The sequence below is a fragment of the Carcharodon carcharias genome, chromosome 2 (genome assembly GCF_017639515.1).
Source record: "Carcharodon carcharias isolate sCarCar2 chromosome 2, sCarCar2.pri, whole genome shotgun sequence".
Classification (NCBI taxonomy): domain Eukaryota; kingdom Metazoa; phylum Chordata; class Chondrichthyes; order Lamniformes; family Lamnidae; genus Carcharodon; species Carcharodon carcharias.
Window position 1 is genome coordinate 158,965,896 of NC_054468.1, and position 20,820 is coordinate 158,986,715.

Here is a 20,820-nt window from a genome sequence, read left to right on the forward strand (position 1 = left end):
AGGCTATTTAGAACTGAGATGAGGAGGCATTTCTTCACTCAGAGGGGATGAATCTTTGGAATTCTCAACCCCAGAGGCTTGTGGAGGCTTAGTCATTGACTATATTCAAGACAGAGAGCGATAGATTTCTAAATATTAAAGATGATAAGGGATATGGGGATAGCGTGGGAAAATGGCACTGAGATAGAAGATCAACTATGATATCATTGAATGATGGAGTAGGCTTGAGGGGCCAAATGGTCTACTCCTGCTCCTATTTCCTAAGTTCATCACTAACAAACATTACGTTAACTGATCTATTATTCCCCATTTTCCCTCTGGCACCTTTCATCACTGTTACATGGTGGCTACAGTAGGCATGACCTCCAGGATGCATTGCAGTTAATCACCAAGGCTACTTTAATAGCCCCTGCCTTCCCCCATTATCATTATGAAAGTACTAATGCAAGGTATATACAACCTTCTCAATGTAACTTGGGATGGGCAATAAATAAGAGACTTGCTTCCATTACATTCAGAATTCAGAAAATAAATATAGAAAAGCACAAACATACAAATAAGTGAAGGAAAGATGAAGAAAGGAAAAAGCACAGATAAAAGGAAAGGAGTTTTTTCTGTGGATTTATTACAAATTAAGAGCATTCCCACAGAGGTTAAACCAATAAAGTTTTGAAAACTAAGAATCACGCCAGTTTTGTCCAAACCTAATGCTAAAACTGACAACTGGCTTGAGTGAGACATTAGCAAAGTCAAAGCAATACAACAATGTGAACAGGTCTTTCATGCCCCTACCATCATCATGTGGGTATTGGCACCCATGACTCCACCAGTGAGAGACTGTCATTTTGTTATCCAACTGTCCTTCTGGTCTCTTAGAATACCAGGGCTGTGTTACTAGTGCTAGTTTGTGGCAACAATGCACTATGAAAGCTCTAGTCAAAGCAAACATGGTTCTTGTATTTATTCGTGAGGCAATTCATAATAAAAAAAAATACATTTTTTTTTACTTTGTAAGACTTAACTTTGCTCAGTTTTGGCCTCCTCATGTTCTGGTTGAGATTGAGATCTTGAAAAGGGTGTAGAGGAAAGCCAAAAGATTAACTGCCAGTTTAAAACGTCTTGGTTACCCAAATGGCATCAATGACTTGGGCCTCTATACTAAAGAGAAGTGCAGATATGAGATGATTTGATCAAGGTTTATAAAATAATGAAGGGACTATACCACCTCTCCAAACTCCTCCACTGTTGTTAAATTATCAGACAGTTTATCTGACATGCTGTACTAGATGAGCAGAAATTTTCTCCAGTTAAGCGTTGGGAAGATCAAAGACTTTAGGCAGAATTTTAACTCCCCATGTCGGGGTCGGGGTCGGGGTGGGGGTGGGGGTGGGGGTTGGTGTTGAGGAGGGGAGAAGTGTAAAATTGGGCGCATTGGTGCTAATGGCACTATGCCGTCCCCTACCTTCACTTGAATTTTACCCATGGCAGAGGTGGTGTCAGGCACTCTATTCACCCAGGGCCAATTGAGGCCATTAAGTACCTGCTGGGATTTTGCCCATGGTGAGAGGTGCCCACACCTTGTGGCCAGACCACCAGCTGAAACCTGGTGTCCTTTTTGTGGGCTGAGGCATGTCCCACCTGTTTAGACATCCTGTGCCAAATGGAGGGCTCCCCCCACCCTGCATTCCAAACATCCATCACCGTGATGAACCCCGCCCCCCAACCCCCTTGCTGGGGTCTGCCAGCCTGGCCCTGGTGAAACCCAAGGCTTACCTTTTAAGTCCAGGCATCTCTTCTTCAGGGACTATAGTCCCAGCAGTAGCCACTGCTTCTGGTGCCATTGCTGGGGCTAGCAAGCTGCTGGCCATTTTATTGGCCAACAGCTGTCGAAGAGAGGAATTCCTCCTGGATGTGGTTGCTGTAAAATGGCTGTGGGTTGACCCAGCCAATCGAAGGCAGTTTGCCCCCAATCTTTCAGCCAAGGGAGCAAGATCACCGCCTCCAAGTAAAATTGTGGCCATTGTCTTTGGTTCCCGCTACAACTCATTCCCTCTCTACCAACTCATCACATTCCCTGGCAACTGTCTAAGGCTGAACCAGATTTTTGGAAGCCTTAGCGTCATATTTGACATAGAGATGAGTTTCCAACCACTCATCTGCGCCATCATTAAGACTGCCTATTCCGTCCCTGCCCCAGCTGCTAAAACCCTCATCCAAGTTTTAATACCTCTAGACTTGACTGTTCGAACTTAGAGTGGAATGTAGGAGGCCAACCAGGACTTTGTAAATTTGAGGTCATTCAAAACTCTGCTGCCTGTGTCTTTATTGAATCTTAAAATTGTTACAGTGCAGGAGACCGCCATTCGGCCCACTGTGTCTGCATGGCTCTCCAAATGAGCAACTTCCCTAGTGACATTTCCCTGCCTTCTCACCATAACCCTGCACATTCTTCCTTTTCAGATAACAGTCTAATTCCCTTCTGAATGCTTTAATTGAATCTGCCTCCACCATGCTCTCAGGCTGTGCATAACCACTTGCTGCATGAAAAACACTTTTCTCATGTCGCTTTTGCCAATTACTTTAAATCTGTGCCCTCTCATTCTTGATCATTTCACAAGTGGGAACAACTTCTCCCTATCTACTCTGTCCAGATCCCTCATGATCTTGAATACTCTACCAAATCTTCTCTCAGTCTTCTCTTCTCCAAGGACAATAGTTCCAACTAGGGGCTGAATTGGGCAGGAACAGAGGTGGGAATAGGCAGTCTCAGTGATGGTGCAGATGAGTGGTTGGAAACTCATCTATGGCAAATATGACTCCAAGGCTTCCAAAAATCTGGTTCTGCCTTAAGACAGTTGTCAGGGAATGCGACAGAGTTGGTAGATAGGAAATGAAGATTGGAGCGGGGACCAAAGACAATGGCCGCAATTTATCTACATAATTGAAGTTCCTCGTCCCTGGAACCATCCTTGTGAATCTTTTCTGCACTGTCTCCAACGCCTTCACACCCCTCCTAAAGTGCGATGCCCAGAACTAGACACAATACTCCAGCTGAGGTTGAACCAGAGTCTTATACAGTTTCAACATAACTTCCTTGCTCTTGAACTCTATTAATAAAGCCTAGGATACTGTATGCTTTATTAACTATGCTTTCAACCTGTCCTGCCACCTTCAATGATGATGGGACCGAATGTATGGTTGCTAAATTTGCTGATGGTACAAAGTTATGTAGAGAAGTATGTTGTGAAGAGAATGTAAGGAATATACCAAGTGACACAGATAGGGTAAGTGAATGGGCAAAAATTTGGCAGATGAAGCATGATGTGGGAAAATGTGAAATTTTCCAGTTTGGCAGGAAGAATAGAAAAGCAGCATACTATTTAAATGGAGAGAGATTACGAAACTCTAAAGTACAGAGGTATCTGGCTGTCCTGGTACATGTATCACGAAAAGTTAGTTTGCAGGTACAGCAAGTGATTAGGAAGGCAAAGGGAATGTTGTCATTTATTGTTGTCGTTTATTGCAAGGGGAATTATATAGTAGGGATGTTATGCTATAGTTGTATAGGGATTTGGTGAGTACTGTGTGTTGTATTGGTTTCCTTTTTTTATAAAGGGCATAATTGCATTAGAAGCAGTTCAGAAAAAGTTCACTCGATTGATTCCTGGGATTGGGGTGGGGTCATTGTATGAGGAAAGGTTGGACAGGTTGGGCCTGTATTCATGCCAAGTGTCATTTATGTCACTGTTATGCTTTCTAAGCTGCACTGGCTCCTGATCAAGCAATGCCTCAATTTAAAAATTCTCATCCTTGTCTTCAAGGCCTTCATGGCTTCTCCGCTCCCCAACTCTGTAATCCTTTCAAGTGAAGCAGCGCTTCACTTGCACTTCCCTCAATTTAGTCTACTGCATTCGCTGCTCCTAATGCGGTCTCCTCTACATTGGAGAGACCAAACGCAGACTGGGTGACTGCTTTGCAGAACACCTTCGGTCTGTCCGCAAGCATGACCCAGACCTCCCTGTCACTTGCCATTTCAACACACCACCCTGCTCTCATGCCCACATGCCCGTCCTTGGCCTGCTGCAATGTTCCAGTGAAGCTCAACGCAAACTGGAGGAACAGCACCTCATCTTCCGACCAGGCACTTAACAGCCTTCTGGACTTAATATTGAGTTCAACAATTTCAGATCATGAATTCTCTCCTCCATTCCCACCCCCTTTGCGATCCCCTTTTTTCCAATAATTTATAATTTTTTTTACAAATATATTTTTCTTTTCCCTCCTATTTTTAAATTTATTTCAATCTACTGTTTCATCTCCACCTTTTAGACCATTTCAATCCCTTCGCCCCCACCCCCACTAGGGCCATCTGCCACTTGCTTGTCCTGCTTTCTATCCTTAATGTCCCCATTAGCACATCCTTTAGATAACATCATCACCGTCAACACCCCTTTGTCCTTTTGTCTATGACATCTTTGGCAGTCTCTTCTTGGCCTCCACCTATCACTGGCCCTCTATCGAGCTCTACCTGTCCCACCCACCCTCTTCTACCAGCTTATATTTCATCTCATTTCTATATGTCTTAGTTCTGATGAAGGGTCATACGGACTTGAAATGTCAACTGTATCCATTTCCACAGATGCTGTGAGACCTTCTGAGTTTTTCCAGGAACTTTTGTTTTCGTTCTGCAATCTCAACTCCCGCAATCCTTTGAAATATCTGCACTCATCTAATTTCATCCTCTTATGCATCCCCAATTTTAATCATTCCACCAATGGTGGCCATGTCTTCAGCTCTCTAAGCTCCAAGGTTTGGAATTCCCTTCCTAAATCTCTCCTGTTCTCTACCACTTTCCTCCATTAAGATGCTCCTTTAAACTTACTGCTCTGACCAAGCTTTAAGCCATTTGCCCTAATAACACCTTGTGTGGTTCGGTGTCAGATCTTGTTGTATAATATTCCTGTGAAGCATCTTGGGACATTTTATAATGTTAAAGGTCCTATGTACATACATGTTTTTGTTGTCATTTTTTGTAGACCAATTATTTCAACTGGGGGATAGGTTAAGCTATGCTTGCAAGTTATGTAAGCGCAGAACTGCTCCCAGAGAATAGTGGACCTGTGAAACAGGTTTCCAGCTTGCTAATTTCCTGTATTCCTTCAAGTGAGAGCTAAAATTCCGATGGGGGCAGAATTTTACATTCTCGGCAGTAGTCAGGCGATTGCCACTGGCGAAATAGGCTGCAGCACCATTTTCCGTGGGCGGGCCAATTAAGGCCCACACCGTGGCTTTGCAACTCCCGTGGAGAATGGGAAAATAGTTGCGGGGGCGGGTGGCCTCAGACTGCCGGTTCCAATGGGGAGCCGACAGCCTGTTTAAAGAGCGGCCAGGCAGCCTGCTTGAGGCAGTGCACCATGGCCACTCAGAGAGGTAGAAATGCTCCAAGGAAGGCAGAGGAGGAGGAGGTGGGGGAGGCCAGCGGGGGTCCACTGTGCACCCAGATTCTTGGACGCATGTCTTGCTGTCCTCCTAGAAGAGGTAGGCCAGCGACATGATGTTCTGTATCCTGCGGATGGGAGGAGGAGGACCCCCCATGTTATCAGCCAGGTGTGGGAGGAGGTGGGTGAGGCTCTAAGTGCCCATGATGACGTCAGATGCACTGGCACACAATGCTTCAATGATTTGCTGCGCTCCGGATGGGTGAGTGCCATGTTTGTCTGGGCTATTTGAGGCAGAAGGCAGCCTAAGCCTTAGCGCCCCCCCCCCCCCCCCCCCCCCCCAACCATGTATGGCTGCCATTACTGCAAAGGGCATCTGTCGCACGCTGAGTGGGCAAATGGGTACTGACCATGCTTACATCAGCCTTAGTGGTTGAGGAGAAAAAGGGCTTTCTGCGCAGCATATGTTGGTCTTTGTGGCATTTGAGTAATTTGGGGGCAACCTGCAGGGGAGGCCAGTAGACATATACTCAGAACTCCAACACTTGTCATATTGATGGTAATGACATGGTCCAAGGGGTGCCTCAAGCTCTCTTGGGCAAGTCCCATATGCTGGCATCGGCACCACACACATCTGATCCTCCTTTGCATGGGCGCTAGGACCAGTGTGCTATTCAAAGTGATGGACACCGAATGTGTCCAAGGGGACCGTTGGGGGAGGGGTTTGGGACCAGCCATACTATCTTCTGGGGACTCATCACTAGTAGTGTGGACAGGAGCCGCTGGAGGCCTCAGATGGCCCTCTGTGGTTGGGATGCGGCATGTGCATGCAGAGTACATGAGCAACCTGCCCCAATAAATCCTCTTATGTGTTTTGCAGGCAAAAAGTAACCACAATGCCCAGGAGTGCCTGAGGACTGGTGGTGGGCACGCCCTCCTCCAGCGCCTCACCCCATTCGAGAAGCAAGCCATGGAGCTGGGCAGGAGGCTGGAGGCAGGAGGCCAGGGCGGCCGGGGGTGGCGAGGCTGGGGTCCAGCGGGCAGGTATTTGAGGTCGACAGCCCCATCCACTCTGTGTGCCCACCATCCAAACCACTGATGGTTGCTGCAATAGTTAATGCTGCAACAATGCTTATTCACTGACTGAGGCATTCTGATGTCTGGGTCATACAGGAGGAACCCTCGTCCCCTTGAGGAATAGCCTCTCCACCACCTTCCAAAGTCATCTTATCCCATTTTTGACCACTATCACCATGGTCTCACATGCCATTGGATTGCCGCTGCACACCCAAAGACTTACTCCATTTTCAGGGTTTGGGACCTCATGCACCCTTTCAGCCAGTGCGCCCCACATTACTTTGTCCAGAAGGTCCTCAGCACCTCAGCTGTGAACCTCATGGTACTCAACTTAGATGAATGCCACCATGTTACTCATCCCTGCACCAAGGGGAAACGTTGCCTTCTGGCCACCTGGTCTATGACCCTCCTTACAGAATGAAGGGCAATAATATGACCTCACAATCTCCTGAGTTCGGCGGAAAATGACACAACTGTTTGAAATGTTTCCTAAGCTGCGCAACTATCCAGGCAACAATGCATCCACCTCTGCACTCTTCCCACTCCTCTGGTTCTTTCCAAGCCATGTTCCATTCATGAGGCCATCTAACCAGCCTGTTTGCATGTGCGTTTAACGCTTGGGGCCCGTCTTGACTCATTTGGACCTCACCAATGTTCTTCTTTTAAGAGTCTTTAAGGGTGAGCTACGTATGAGGGATGGGGGGAAAGGGATGAAAAGTTGAAGTGAATGTATGCTAACTGATGCACTGTCCTTGTTGTTAATTTCAGCATTAATTTCAGGGTGACCCGCACGTCCTCAACGCAGCCCCCCCTCCACACCTGAGGGGCAACACGTGCAACTTGCGGCACATCATTTCAGCCAGTCAGGCACCAATGCAGACATACACACCTCGGTGGGGACTTTACTGTCCTTTAGTGTCCCAGGTCACAGTGGAGAGGGCACATCACGATCGCTGGAAGAGATGGTAGGGACAGAGAGTGCCGCTGGCTCCAGCAGCTGGAAGGCTGCAGGGGACGAGGCACATGCTGAGTCCGGCACTGATGACGTGCCTCGGAGTTGTCCCCATTGCAGCAGTTGCAGGAAAGGCAGCAGGAAGTGCGTTTGCATCTGGCAGGGTTGCATGAGGGAATGGTTCAGTTACTCTCTGCAACGGAGGAGTCTAGGCAGAGTGCACATGAAGAATCCGCCCTCAGAGCAGAGCATCAGGATTCCTTCAATGAGAGTTTGGTGACTCTCATAGAGAGGGGCTTCCACCAAATGGATCAAAATATGATTGGGTTACGCGCTGACCTGCAAGCCCTCACAGCAGTTCTGGCCACAGGTGGTGCTTTCCATTGTGGGAGATGTTGTGGACACCAAGCGCCGGCACTCGGTGCCCATGCATCTGCGGTGAGCAGGAAGGTAGATTTGGACCTCAAGTCGGCGCAGCAGCTGCCTGCCGTCACTGCGAGCTCCTCTCAGGGCGCTCCGGATGAGGGCAGCAGCTCCTCCGCCCCTCTGCCAGTCAACGTTGCTTCCGTTGAGGCTGCGACAACTGGGGAGGTGCCAGTTCAGGAACTGGCCACTCCCTCCCAGGCGGGGCCATCACAGGCTCCACGGGCCAGAGGATGCCCGCCAAGGTCATCTAGGCCAATAGGACAGCAGAGTCAGCAGACTGTCTCACAAGCCACTCCGAGCGATGGGGCAACACCTAGACGTAGCACCCGCAAACGAAAACATAAGGCACCTTAGGCGCTCCCCGGGTATGTCACTGGTGATTTTGTGTTGGCCTTAGAATAGGGACCCCTTTTTGTAACATTGTCGAATAATCATGTGCGCTTTAATTGTGGACAGAATATAGTCCATCTTTGTTACCATGGCTGAGCGTCTTTTCATTGTGGTGCTTTTTTCATTTTCACATAATTATCATGAGTGTTAGAGTGGAGATTGATGTTTCTGTACTATGGCCTTATTTGCAGCTGCTCAGGTGGAAGAGATAGCACCTAAGTGCCACGTGTGGAAGTTCCAGGTAATGCTGCTCCTGCTGATCCATATGTGTGGAGCTAGCTGAAGGTTCTTTGGATTAAATTGTCGCGGGTGTCCCTGCCTCCTTGTTGTAAACACAGGTCGTTGTTGTGGCCTTCATCTTCGCCCTGTATTTCCTCATCCTCTGAGGCACTGCTGAATTCATCATGTGCAGCCTCATCCAGGCCGTCAAGGGTTTCTTCATCAATTGCATCCCCCCTTTCCAGCGCAAGATAGTGGTTGTCTGCTGCGCTCTGCACAATCAGAGAGACGCAATCTGCGGGGTACTGGAGTGCGACCCCTGAGCGGTCCAGGCAACGGAAGAGCATCTTGAGAAGGACGTTGGCTCTCTCCACCACAGCCCTTGTGGTACCCTGGCTCCAATTGTACCGGTGCTTAGCTTCTGTTCTTGGACGGCGTACTGGCGTCATGAGCCACCTTTGCAGACGATAGCCCTTGTCCCCCAGCACTTATGCAAATATATTCACGTCAGATCAATGCCTTCAGCTATTTAACAACATGACAACATTTAGAAGAAAATTCCAAGTTGTAAAGAAACTACCGTTGAGATGTTTTGCATTCTACATAAGTCAATCTGTTCCATTCCAATGTCAGTAAAAACATCTATTAACTCCTTCAATGACAACTGGCCATTGTTAATCAATGTCTCAATCAACCCCAAATTTAGCACAAAATTAAATATTAACAAGATCTCCCAATGCACAGTCACCAACTCCCTAACTAGTTTTAAAAAGTTACTTCCTCTGTCTCCAAAAAATCAAGGCAACACTATCCAAATGAAAACATAATTGACACTATGATCACCTTGTTTTTTTCCCTGCAAGTTCCCCATTCTTCACGTTTCTCCTTTTCCTGTTACTACAGATCTACCTCAGTGCAAAATGAGACATCTACCTCCTTGCTAATGAATATTCTATTTCTTCTTCTATACAAGTTAACAATGCTACAGGCTCTGTTCTTTATACCACAGACTAAAGTATTTCACAAAGTGTGTGAAATAATATAAGCGTAGGAGACAATTTGTTTGCAGTAACAATTTTGCCAGATTAATAGGCTTCTATTTGTAAAAATGAGGGGTAAATACATTTGGAAGCTTACTTTCACACTGCACAGTTACCAGTTATACACCTGCCAGGGACAATGATTCGGGGCCCTATAACATCATTTGACACAACAGATATTTTCATTACTCAAGAACGATATTAAATTTGGGGGCACCTTTAATGACTTTTCTTTAATTTACTATTACTATTTTTCAGAAATTGGGACTTCAAACAGTGCTGTGCCCTATTCTTACCTGTGTTACTGTTCAAAGATCCACACTCAGGGAGAAAAACTGTCTAGCCGAATCCAGGGAGCAAATTGACATCCACTGTTTTTAACTTAAGGAATGAATACAAAAGATGTGGAAAGCAAAGGGAGTGTCATGAAATTAGCTCTGAACAGTCATGAGCAGAAATAGAGATGCTTCACAACTACTTCCTCCTCACACTCAGCGCCTTCAAACATCATTGTCTACCAGTAGGAAATCGTTTGCTGATAAATAACACCAAACGTATAAGCTTCCCATTTTGTCATTCTGCCTGATGTTCACAAAGAAGGCACAAGCTATGCATTACTTTGTTATAGAAGCATCTGGAGTATGACACGAACATAGCTTTTTGTTTGTAAAATTACTTTTAGATTATATACGTGGATGACGCCTGTCAGTATATTCACTTGAGCTGTGGCAATGAGAAAAACTAAAAGTAGCTTTTCTTAAAACCACTTGCCCTGTTTTCTGTCAAAAGTACAATTCTCCTCCCGTTGCATGTTATAATTTTATTCATTGTTCAAAGATGGCACCAATGGAGCTGACAAGGCTTGAATGTGGCTTTGACAGTAATGGGTGCTTTCAAATGATAATGGTGTGCAAAATTACACAGCAGTGTTAGCATTACTGTTGAGAAATTGGCACACAGCTGCAATTCATTAAGCTAGGTTTTATTAGGATCCTAAGTAGGGTTACAAGGTAGCACTAAAAATGGATATTTATCCTCTAGTGCTACTAGCTGGTAGTGCCTCAATAAGATTCTAGCTTAGCTTCTGGGGATGCATTACTAAGACAAAATCATCTTAAATGTATTTATTGCATCTCCAATGCCAAAGAGTTACATAATGATGGAAAATGGGCCACATCCAAATTCCTTAAATTGTTAACAAAAAAACACAACTTCTTGCTAGATAGCTGATATTTGAACAGCTTAATGATCCTGTTTCAGAGAAGCATCTTGCAATTCCAATTCAAATCCTAGTCTTTATTCCTTTTATTAATGCCATTACTCTCATTTTACATTTTATTTTAGGACCTGGGCAGACTGCTGGATGAGCACTTTACTGCAGTGGAGGTAGCTCTTAGACATGAAAGTCTCAGGTTTATGCAGTTTCACTCTCTAAACTGAAGGGAAGCTGAGGGTGTGGAGAGGGAATATTTAAATAAATTGAGAGCTGCATCACTAATCGAGTGACACTAGCTATACCACTTTTTCACATGCTGCAGAATATCAAGTTCTATAGCATAGCCTCCTTGTTAAATGGCCAAAACTAGGTTTCAGTAAACAGGAAATGTAAATATCTTCACAGCCACAATGTGCTTCAATGTGCAACCACAGCTTAACAGGACAATTCTGCTTACTAATTTGAGATGCAGCCCTGAGTTTTGTTATAATGCTCAACTGTTTCATCAAAATATCAAATTTCAGTTTCAAAGCTACATTCTCTTAATTTAAATTTAAAATTAAATTCCCAGAAACGAGCAGCTCCTGTAAACACTACAATCAATTTTGCTTGAGACATAAAAATGAAAAGTTTGCTGAAACAAAAGTGATAATTTTATTGACATGCCACTTACATCATGCCAATCAATTCACTGTGACATGCTGTTCATATCTTAGCTATTTTTAATGTGTTAAAAGCCAATTACTGCGGATGCTGAAAATCGGAAATAGAAACAGAAAATGCCAGAAAAACTCAGCAGGCCTGGCAGCATCTGAGGAGACAGAAACAGAATTAACATCTCCAGTCCAATATGAAGGGTCATGAGGACTCGAAACGTCAACTCTTTTCTTCTCCGCCGATGCTGCCAGACCTGCTGAGTTTTTCCAGGTAATTCTGTTTTTGTTTTTGTTTTCGATTTCCAGCATCTGCAATTTTTTTGTTTTTATCAATATGATTCTTCTTTGGTTCCAACCTGCCAGACCTGTTGAGCTTTTCCGGCATTTTCTGTTTTTATTTCACTATAATGTGTTGTTTGCAGTCTAACTTGTCAAGTAATATCTAGGCTTCCATTTGAATGCAGTACTGCAGAAACCACTTTATTGTCAGGGATGACATCCTTTGGGTAATATGTTAAACTAAGGTCCCAGAGCTGCCTGTTCTGATAGTTCTAGTGTATGTTAAAGATTCCATGACAGTATTTCAAGAGGAGTAGAGTGTTTTGGTCTTCAAGGCATAATATTCTATGTTTGAAACATCCTTTGAATAAAGTCAATTATGGAACACTTCTTCTAGAACAAAAAAAACATGGAACACTTTCATTAGTTCAGCTCCATTCAGGAAGCCATCTCTGAATCACAAGGGTGCGCGTCAGCTCCAGAATGACAACCTGATGAACTAGTAACACACTGTGCTCTTACATGTGACACGCAATGACTCACCCATGGATTCAATGCAGGAGTTTCAAATTGAACTGACAGTTCACTGTAACTGAACTTGCATCTCATCTTATTGATTCTGAACAGCATTTAATCAGCGAGCTCCAATCTCAGACATCAGTAAATAAAAACAGAAATTGCTGAAAATACATAGCAAGCACATCATAATCAGGAGAGATTAATTACGTGCATCACCTGAACCTGATGCATCACCTGAACCTGAAGGAAGCCGCATGTGATTAAAGTTTCCACTTTTATTTTGAGTATTATTCATTTTCATCTGACTAGTTTATACAATGTATCTACAGTCAAAACATTAACAACTGGAAAGGGAAAAGATGGATTGAGTGACCCGCTGTGTATTTTCTGCAGAAATGTTGATTTTTTTAAAAATTCACAATTGTGTAATTGTATTGTGACAAGTGCCAATTGCAAAATATTTACACCGGAATAGTTCACTTAATGGGTAAGTAATTTTATCACATGAAATATGTTATGAAAAATAGCTTTATTTCTGTATCTTGCTACATCTATTTTTACAAATTACAACATCACTTCCAGTGAATGCATTTATTCATTGCAACAAGAAACACTGGATGATTTTGAAATACCAATGCAGCTAACACTCACGGAGATCCAAGGTAACAGAAAACCGAAGCTGATTCTTTATTAAAAAACAATTAATTTAAACACTTAATTCTTGCACTTTGATTAATAAAGTACAGAAGGAGGATTACTGTCTCAAATTATTCCTTACAGCATCATCTCTTAGAGGGACTGAGATAAGATTCATTTGGAATTTTGAAAATGTACATGCAGATTGCATTGTCTCTTTTTGATGACAATAATCATCATTAACTAAGTAAAGCCTTTCAAAATCTATCTTTAAAAGTTTTATTCTGCTGGTTTGTTCAGAGCAATTTGCTTCAACAAGGATCCAACAGTTTCATTTAAACAGTCTAATGCACTAAATATCACTCTATTTAGCATGAATCTCTGAACATAACTGCTAAAGCCAATATAACAAAATAAATATTAATGCTCAACCAAATAAATACATGGTTTGCCCAACTAAAAACTGAATTGAAACAAAAAAAAGTTAAGTGACCATAATGCAGGGAACAATAATAGGTGGTTGGTTAATTGCAAACAGATAGGGATGAACTGCTATTTTGGCTGTACTTTCACAGTTCAGCCCATCCTTCGAAATCCAGCTTTTACTTTCTTCCAATCTTCCTTGGTCCCCTGCAGAGTGTCTTGTGTTGGGCTACAACCCAGTCAGATTTTCCAGAGGGGAAGAAGTGAGGATAGAGGGAGAGTGATTAACCTGGAAGTAACTAAGCCACTTGGGCCATTTCTGGCCCCTAGCTAACAAAGTGTAAGTAAGCCTAAACATCCTGGATTATTGGGGGCAGGGAACTGAACAGCCAAGATTCCTGCTTGATGGCTAGCCACCGACTTCTGTTGAAACTGGGATTGAGATTGGGATTGGATGCAATGCCGTCTATGGCTGAATAGCATAACACTAAGGCAAGTTTGGAGAGATTTAAATATTGGTCACTTGGTTGAGGTACTGAAGGGCACCAAGCTATACCACTGAGAAATCAAAACCTTCTTGGGGGGGGGGAAATGGAAAAGTGAAAGCAGACAAAAATACAACTACATGCATCAAAAAAAGACTAGAGCTACTTGCATTCAGAATCCTTCTCAAGCAAAACAGGGAATGAGTGCAATCCTTGCAAAAGGGAAAAATAGTCTATTAAACACATTAAGTTTGCTTAGAAATGTGCTTTGAAGTAAAGGCACATTAGGTTTTGAAGACACGAAGTCAAAAGGCAATTGGAAAGCCAGACAAATATTAACCACAGCAATGAGTACGTTGATTAATTTCAATGAATTTCAGCATGGAAATGAAACAAACTTCTCATTGCTTTTTTTGGAATCTCATTACAAACACAACCTAAAATTCACAATATCTACATCAATTTTTTGCTCCGATATACACTATATATTCTGGTGCTGCCACTCTAATAACTTGATTCAGATCTTTCCCCCAGCCTATCAAAATAACACTGCAGCCTATGAAAAGCTTAAAAGTTCATCTTAGTCCACTGCAGCGTTTAGTTTAGTTCAGAATTTAGCTCACATGGTGGCATACAATGCACTCATAGAATTTCATCACTTACCTTTAAAAATGATTCAGTATTTTCAACCTGATGCAGTGACTCCACACAGTCTGTAGTGACACTTCTTGTTAGAGGCACATCAGGTACGCTAGAGAAATCTAAAATTTATAGAAATTTAAACATTTTTTTGTGCAAAACAGTCCACACAGCTCTATTTAGTTGTATTAATAATTCAATCCAAAGCTGCAATACCCCACTGAATTCCAGTTTACAAGTGTTTTTCACTTTCAAGTCAAAATACTAAATCAACCAAGTCAGATTTAGAAGCGGTCTTAAAAATTTAAAGTTAGATGATTCTGATGGACCAAGAAATAAACTATTTCATACGACAGGGCTAAAAATGTTCACAAGAGAAAGGACACTGCAGCACAAATAATATTCATTTACTCAGATGCAAGTAGAAAAGCACTCCAGCTGTTCAATAAATCAGTGGTCATAAACCTACCTGGCTGAGAATGACACCAAAAATATAATGAAAGCACTGGGCAATAACTAACCAAACCCAAAAATAATAGTAAACAATGGAAGCCTGCAGCAGGCAAGAAGTGCCCAAACATATGCAACTTGCTCTTGACTTTTTTTTAAGTAGGCTCCCATGAACTGCTAATATCATCCTTCTTTAAGGTTGCTGCATCAATTTTTTCATACAATATGCTACATTGTGAATAACTACTCTATAACACTTCTACTTTTGCGTATAATTCGAGAACTTATTTCTCCATAGCATTTGATGCTTATCAAAGTCATAAGATTATGTCTAATCCTTAGTGACCAACTCCTAAATCTGACCAAAACTTACTTGAGTCACATCTTACACTGCAAATGCTTCACATCCAGTGCCAGCAGATGTCAGGGTTCTGAGTTGGCTAAACAGCAGGGATTTGGAGGATGCGTCATGTAGGCTTCACTCCCATTTGTGGCAAATTAGATATTTTAGTCCATGGTTATAACAATCACTAATAATCAGAACCTGAAAAATGTTTATGTTGCTGGAGAAAAGCATCCTGTTGCAGTGATAAAGTATTAAAAAAGAATTTTCAGAGATTCTGTGTAAGCTTTCATCAAAAAAATCACTGCAAGTAGCATTGAGACAATACAATTAGCCACACTGCCGCTGTTAATTTAATTCACTCTTTGCAGTTATTGTGGGAGATGAACAGCCACTGATAGTGAAGTACAAAAAAAAGGATGGGGTCATTTTACACTACTACTCCAGTATCACCATATGTGAACCGTCAAGACTGAGAGAAGGATAAAATTTACTGTTATGTAGATATGATGAAGTAAAGAATTTTGCCTTGGTGGCAGCCCCTTTACTCCAGTTGCAGTACAGAACAGCTCCAATGAGTATTATGTCTGCACTTAACTCAATACAAATGTTGCACTGTCTTGTTCAGTTATTTCTGTGCAAATGTACATGAGAGAAGTATCAAGCTATACATTTCAAATATAACTTTCTGCTTGATTCAGTTATATATATGATTGGCAGCTCCTTTAGATTCAAGCTGTTAGTTATTTAAATTTCAAGATCCAGCAACTGTTTGAGGGAAATTTAAGTAAGCTGAAAGTTGGATCATTTGTAAACTTTAGACAATTAGCAAAGTGGCAGTAGATTCATTTTACTGGAAGAGTGCTGTGTCATGTTCTAAAGACGTAGAAGTCAAACCAAGCCTGAAGGAGCACACTTGCAAAGCTACAGTGGTTTCATCTAAAGCCTGCTGGCAATAGTCTTGAGTGAGCTAATTAGTATTGTGAGCACACTAATGCTTGGTCAGCAACAAATTGCATTTATATAGTTTCTTTAACATAGTAAAACATCCCAAGGTGCTTCACAAAAGCATTAAACAAAAAGAAACCAAGCCACATAAGGAGATATTAGGATGGGTGGCGAAAACATTGGTAAAAGAACTAGACATAATAACTCACATCTCCACTTTTCAACACTGGTCTGGTCAGAAAATGGACGTACAGGACTGAACAAACATTCTGGAGATCTAGGCCAGGATTTTGCCCTCGTCAGGCGGGCTCGGCAGAGCCAGTTGAGACGCCGATCACCGCCGACAATCGGTAAGGCCCACCCAGCATGAAATGCACACTGCAGCACTCAGTGCTGCCTGTGTTGGGGGGGGGGGGTTGCGAGTGGGGAATTTCACGCATGTGCACGCAGGAAAAGCTTCCCGAGGCACAGAGCCGCCTCAAGGAGATGAAGATATATAAAGGAAAATAAACAATAAACTTGTCCCCTCATGTGACTCTGTCATATGACCAGGGACATGTTAGAAATTAGTATGAATTTTTTTTTTTTAATTGCTGTTGGAAACCTCATCCTGCCTGTGGATGCCGTTTCCTAAAAATCGCAAAGGCCTCTTGGCCTTTTTGCCTGCCCACCAACTGTAAGGTTGGACGGGTAGTGACAAATTACATTTAATTGGGACTTTAATGGCCTTAATAGGCCTGTTAATTGTCAGTGGGCACTGCCGACTCCTGCGCATCCTGCTGACTGAAACATCGTGCGAGTGTGCGGTAACATTGGGACGCTCGCCCTACGTCATTACGCATCATTTTACGTGCGTTCGGGTCAAATGCACACCCGCCCAACAAGGTAAAAATTCTGGCCCTAGCTTCAATATTTTTTAAAGGACCAGGCAATGTTTATGCAGAACTTTGCCAATGAAGGACTTGGAAGCAGAGACAATGAGTTCCAAAGGAAATTGGATGGTTACTTGAGGGAAATAAAATTTCGGGGCTACAAGGGGCTGACTCAATTGCCCTTAAAGAGTAGCGGGGTATGAACTCGATGGGCTGAAAGCACCCCCCCCCCCCAACCACCCCCACCCCACCCCCGGTGACTCTCTCCATACAAGATTGAATGATGTAGCCCACATCAAAACTGTCTATGGAAGTAGTAAACTTGATGGGCCAAACAGTCTTCCATCACTTCATGCTTTATATTCTAATCTAGAAGTCTTTCATACTAGAGTGTCCCTCCTTTCTCCTCAGACCAGAAGTGGCACCACATTGCGTCACCCAATTGGTCATATCATGAGTGACATTGCAAAAGGCACAAGAATAAGTAGAAAAGGAGATCAGAAAAAAACTATTTAACTCTTCAGTAGAAAACCAGTAAATAACGAGGCAACAGTTTAATCAAATTGTACTAGTGTGTTACATTTGAAAACAAGAAATGTTTTCAATGATTTGAGCAGTCTATAGCTATGCAACAGATCATCTGTGGCTAATGGAACTTGTTTTATTGCTCACTAATGCCACATGCTAAGAGTTAAAGTACACTTTGATCAAAAATTCCAGTGATGATTCCTGCACCATGCCAGCAATATAGACCATACTTCTTCCACTGCAAGCTTTTCTTTTTAACAGGGAAGCAGAGGAGCAAATGGCAGAAGCTATTTATCAAAATATTGTACAGATAACAACTAAGATGACCTTTAGCAGAACCAAGATGACCTGTAGCAGATAAACACTGATCACAAAGCTGTTGTTTAGATTCTAAGGTGAGCCCTGAATCATTTGCTGTCTGAAATATCACTAATTCTTTAAGAGAAAGTAGACCATCACTTCTTTAAAACATTACTCAGCTTTGTAATCACAAAGAAACCTAGAACTCACCAGAAGGAACAGGAAGGAGGAGGTTGTCAATAAACTCCTCCAGCAATTTTGATTGGTCAGGAGGAGGTGGGACCATCATGTGGTTTAATGAGTCATTGCATTCTGTCAACATTTGGTTCCAGTCTAATGAGAACCTCCTGATAGTCAGTGTTAAGTGGTTCTCTGCAAACAACGATTCGATATATGTATGGTGTAGATTAGCAACCACTTCACCATTTATTATCAGGATCTCATCTCCCACTCTGGCACCTAAGGAAAGGAAAAAAAGTGACACTGCTCAGAAAGTCTCCCAAACCAATTTACCCTTGCCTTAACTAACCTACTGTATATTATTTCATATTTCCCTACTCATTTCTTTAAAAAAATGTTTAATTTAAATGAATGAAATCATTAGTATTACCAGTATAGGATCTTTACTCCATACAAGTCGTGTCATAAATCATTTTATACTTCAGTTTGTTAAAATAGCATAAATAAAAACTTTGCACAAGCACATTAATTCCAACTTGTTAAAAACAGTGCTCAGGGTAATTTCTCTATTGATTCTAAGATTCTTACAAGCTTACCTACCAGGAGATGCCACAGGAATATCAGATATCTGACCCACAGCACTACATGGTATTGCCTAAACCAGGCACCCTCACAGGAAAGCTGATTAAAAAATTACTTACATTTATATAGCACCTTTAACAGGACCATTACAAAACAAAGTATGACCACAAGCTCTATAAGAAGATATTAGGTGAGATAGCCAAAAGCTTGATCAAAGTGGAAGGTTTTAAAGAGCATCTTAAATGAGGAAAGCAAGGTAGAGAGGTGGAAAGATGTAGGGAGTATATTCCAGAGCTTGAGGCCTAGGCAACTGAAGGCACGACCACCAATGGCAGAGCAATTATGATTGGGAGTGCATAAGAGGCCAGAACTAGAGGAGTGCAGGTGTCTCAGAAGGATGTGGAGAGGAGATTACAGATATAGGAAGGGGTGAGGCAAGAGAGGAATTTGAAAACAAGGATAAGAATTTTACAGTCAAGATATTGCATAACCAGTGTAGGACAGCGAGCACAGGGGTGATGTGAGAATGGGATTTGCTGTGAGTTAAGACACAGGGAGCAGAGTATTGGATGATCACAAGTTTATGGAGGGTAGAATGTGTGCTAGAATAGTCAAGTCCAGAAGTACCCGAAGGCACGAATGAGGGTTTCAGCAGCAGATGAGCTTTGGAAGGGTTGGGCAATGTTAGAGGTGGAAATAGACGGTCTTAGCAACGGCAAGGACCTGAGGTCAGAAAAGTTCATCTTGGGATCAAATGTGACACCAAGGTTATGTATAGGCTGGCTTAATCTGAGATTGTTGCCAGGGAGAAAGTTGGAGTCGGTAGCTGGGGAACGGAGTTTGGAGCAGGGACTGAAACAATAACTTCAGTCTTCCCAATATTTAATTCGAGGAAATTTGTGCTCAGCCACATCTGTCAGATAAGCAGTCTGATAATTTAGCAACAAGTTCAAATGATCACCCCAAATATGTAAGTATGCAGCATGTCACCTATAGCTCTTTGGCAGCTTGGCCAAGATGTCATTCATGTGTGAGCCCAAAACAATGAGTTTCAGCAAACTATTCCACTATGGGACATCATAGTCAAGGGCAGTCTTGTCCTCATTCAGAAACCATGCATGGACGTTTTATCATGCAAGGATTAGAGGACAGCTATTAAAAGTGTAGGCACTGGCTGGCAAAGTGGAGTATACTATTAATGCCAGTGCTAAAATCTACCACTTAAGTAACCACACAATCTTTCTTTATATATACGTAATCATACCTTCTCTATAGGCCAGTCCACCAATGAGAACATCACTCACAAACAAAGAATTGTGTTGTTGCTTTCCATCAACCTGACCGGCAACAGCAAAACCTTTTAAAGAGTGAAGCAAAAAGAGTAAATTTCTAGCACCAAGGAAAGTTTGTGACACTAAAGCACCAGCTTAGGAATTAACAGTAAATATCTAGTGTTAAGTGTTTTACACAAAATAAACTGTTCATGAAATAACAAAATTGCAGCAATGTGAATTACATCAAATTTATACTACTTTGAGTCACAGATATTTGTAAATTGCTTCTATTTGCTGCAATGCCCAAAATTAAAATAAAATACATTGCTGTAAGGTGGGGCATGAACTTCCAGGTCACAAGCCAGAAAGTACTCTGCAAACACAACAGCCACAAGTGAAAGTCTAATTGCATTAAAATATCAACTTTTAAACATACAGAGTTAAAGGTTTTCCCTAAAATGTATAACTTAAATGCATTTTTTTTCTAAAAGATTACATTTTGGTGAATGTGGTATATTTGCATTTCATCCACTATTTCATTCTCTGAATTGGTTGATTACATACAGGAATTCTTGAATTCCAGAAATCTTATATGTAAGAAAATCACCTCTCACATCACCAAACATACAGGAGATCACTGGGGCAACTAATTTTACACGCAACAGTGAACAATGACTATCTAGGCCAAGATGCTCAAGCGCGGGTAAAGGGATTACTGCCCACCAGCTGTCCTTCTGTTCATTACTGCTATCAGCTACACTCCAAGAAGAAATACTCAAATGCCAGTAAAGCATCAGACAGAACATTTTTAGCTCAAAAGGGTTCAGAACTTTAACGCCCTATTTGACCCTGAACCAAATATCAAGCTGTCTTGAACTGCTGTAGTCCATGTGGTGTAGGAACACCCACAGTGCTGTTAGGGAGGGAGTTCCAGGATTTTGACCCAGT

At 42.4% G+C, this 20,820-nt stretch overlaps 1 protein-coding gene across 5 annotated transcripts in view; it reads right to left on the minus strand.

Moving 5' to 3' along the window:
- The window catches only part of LOC121293889 (T-lymphoma invasion and metastasis-inducing protein 2-like), a 385,212-nt gene that overhangs the window by 102,272 nt on the left and 262,120 nt on the right, over positions 1-20,820 (minus strand). For 4 of the 5 annotated variants that reach the window (XM_041217341.1, XM_041217335.1, XM_041217350.1 and 1 more), the window contains 3 exons: positions 19,863-19,955; positions 18,047-18,295; positions 14,420-14,517 (listed from right to left, as the gene is read on the minus strand). In XM_041217341.1, the coding sequence (XP_041073275.1) occupies positions 14,420-14,517; positions 18,047-18,295; positions 19,863-19,955 (440 nt within the window). Of the gene's footprint in view, positions 1-9,838; positions 9,944-14,419; positions 14,518-18,046; positions 18,296-19,862; positions 19,956-20,820 lie in introns of those variants that run through there. The other variant, XM_041217378.1, reaches the window with a different exon arrangement.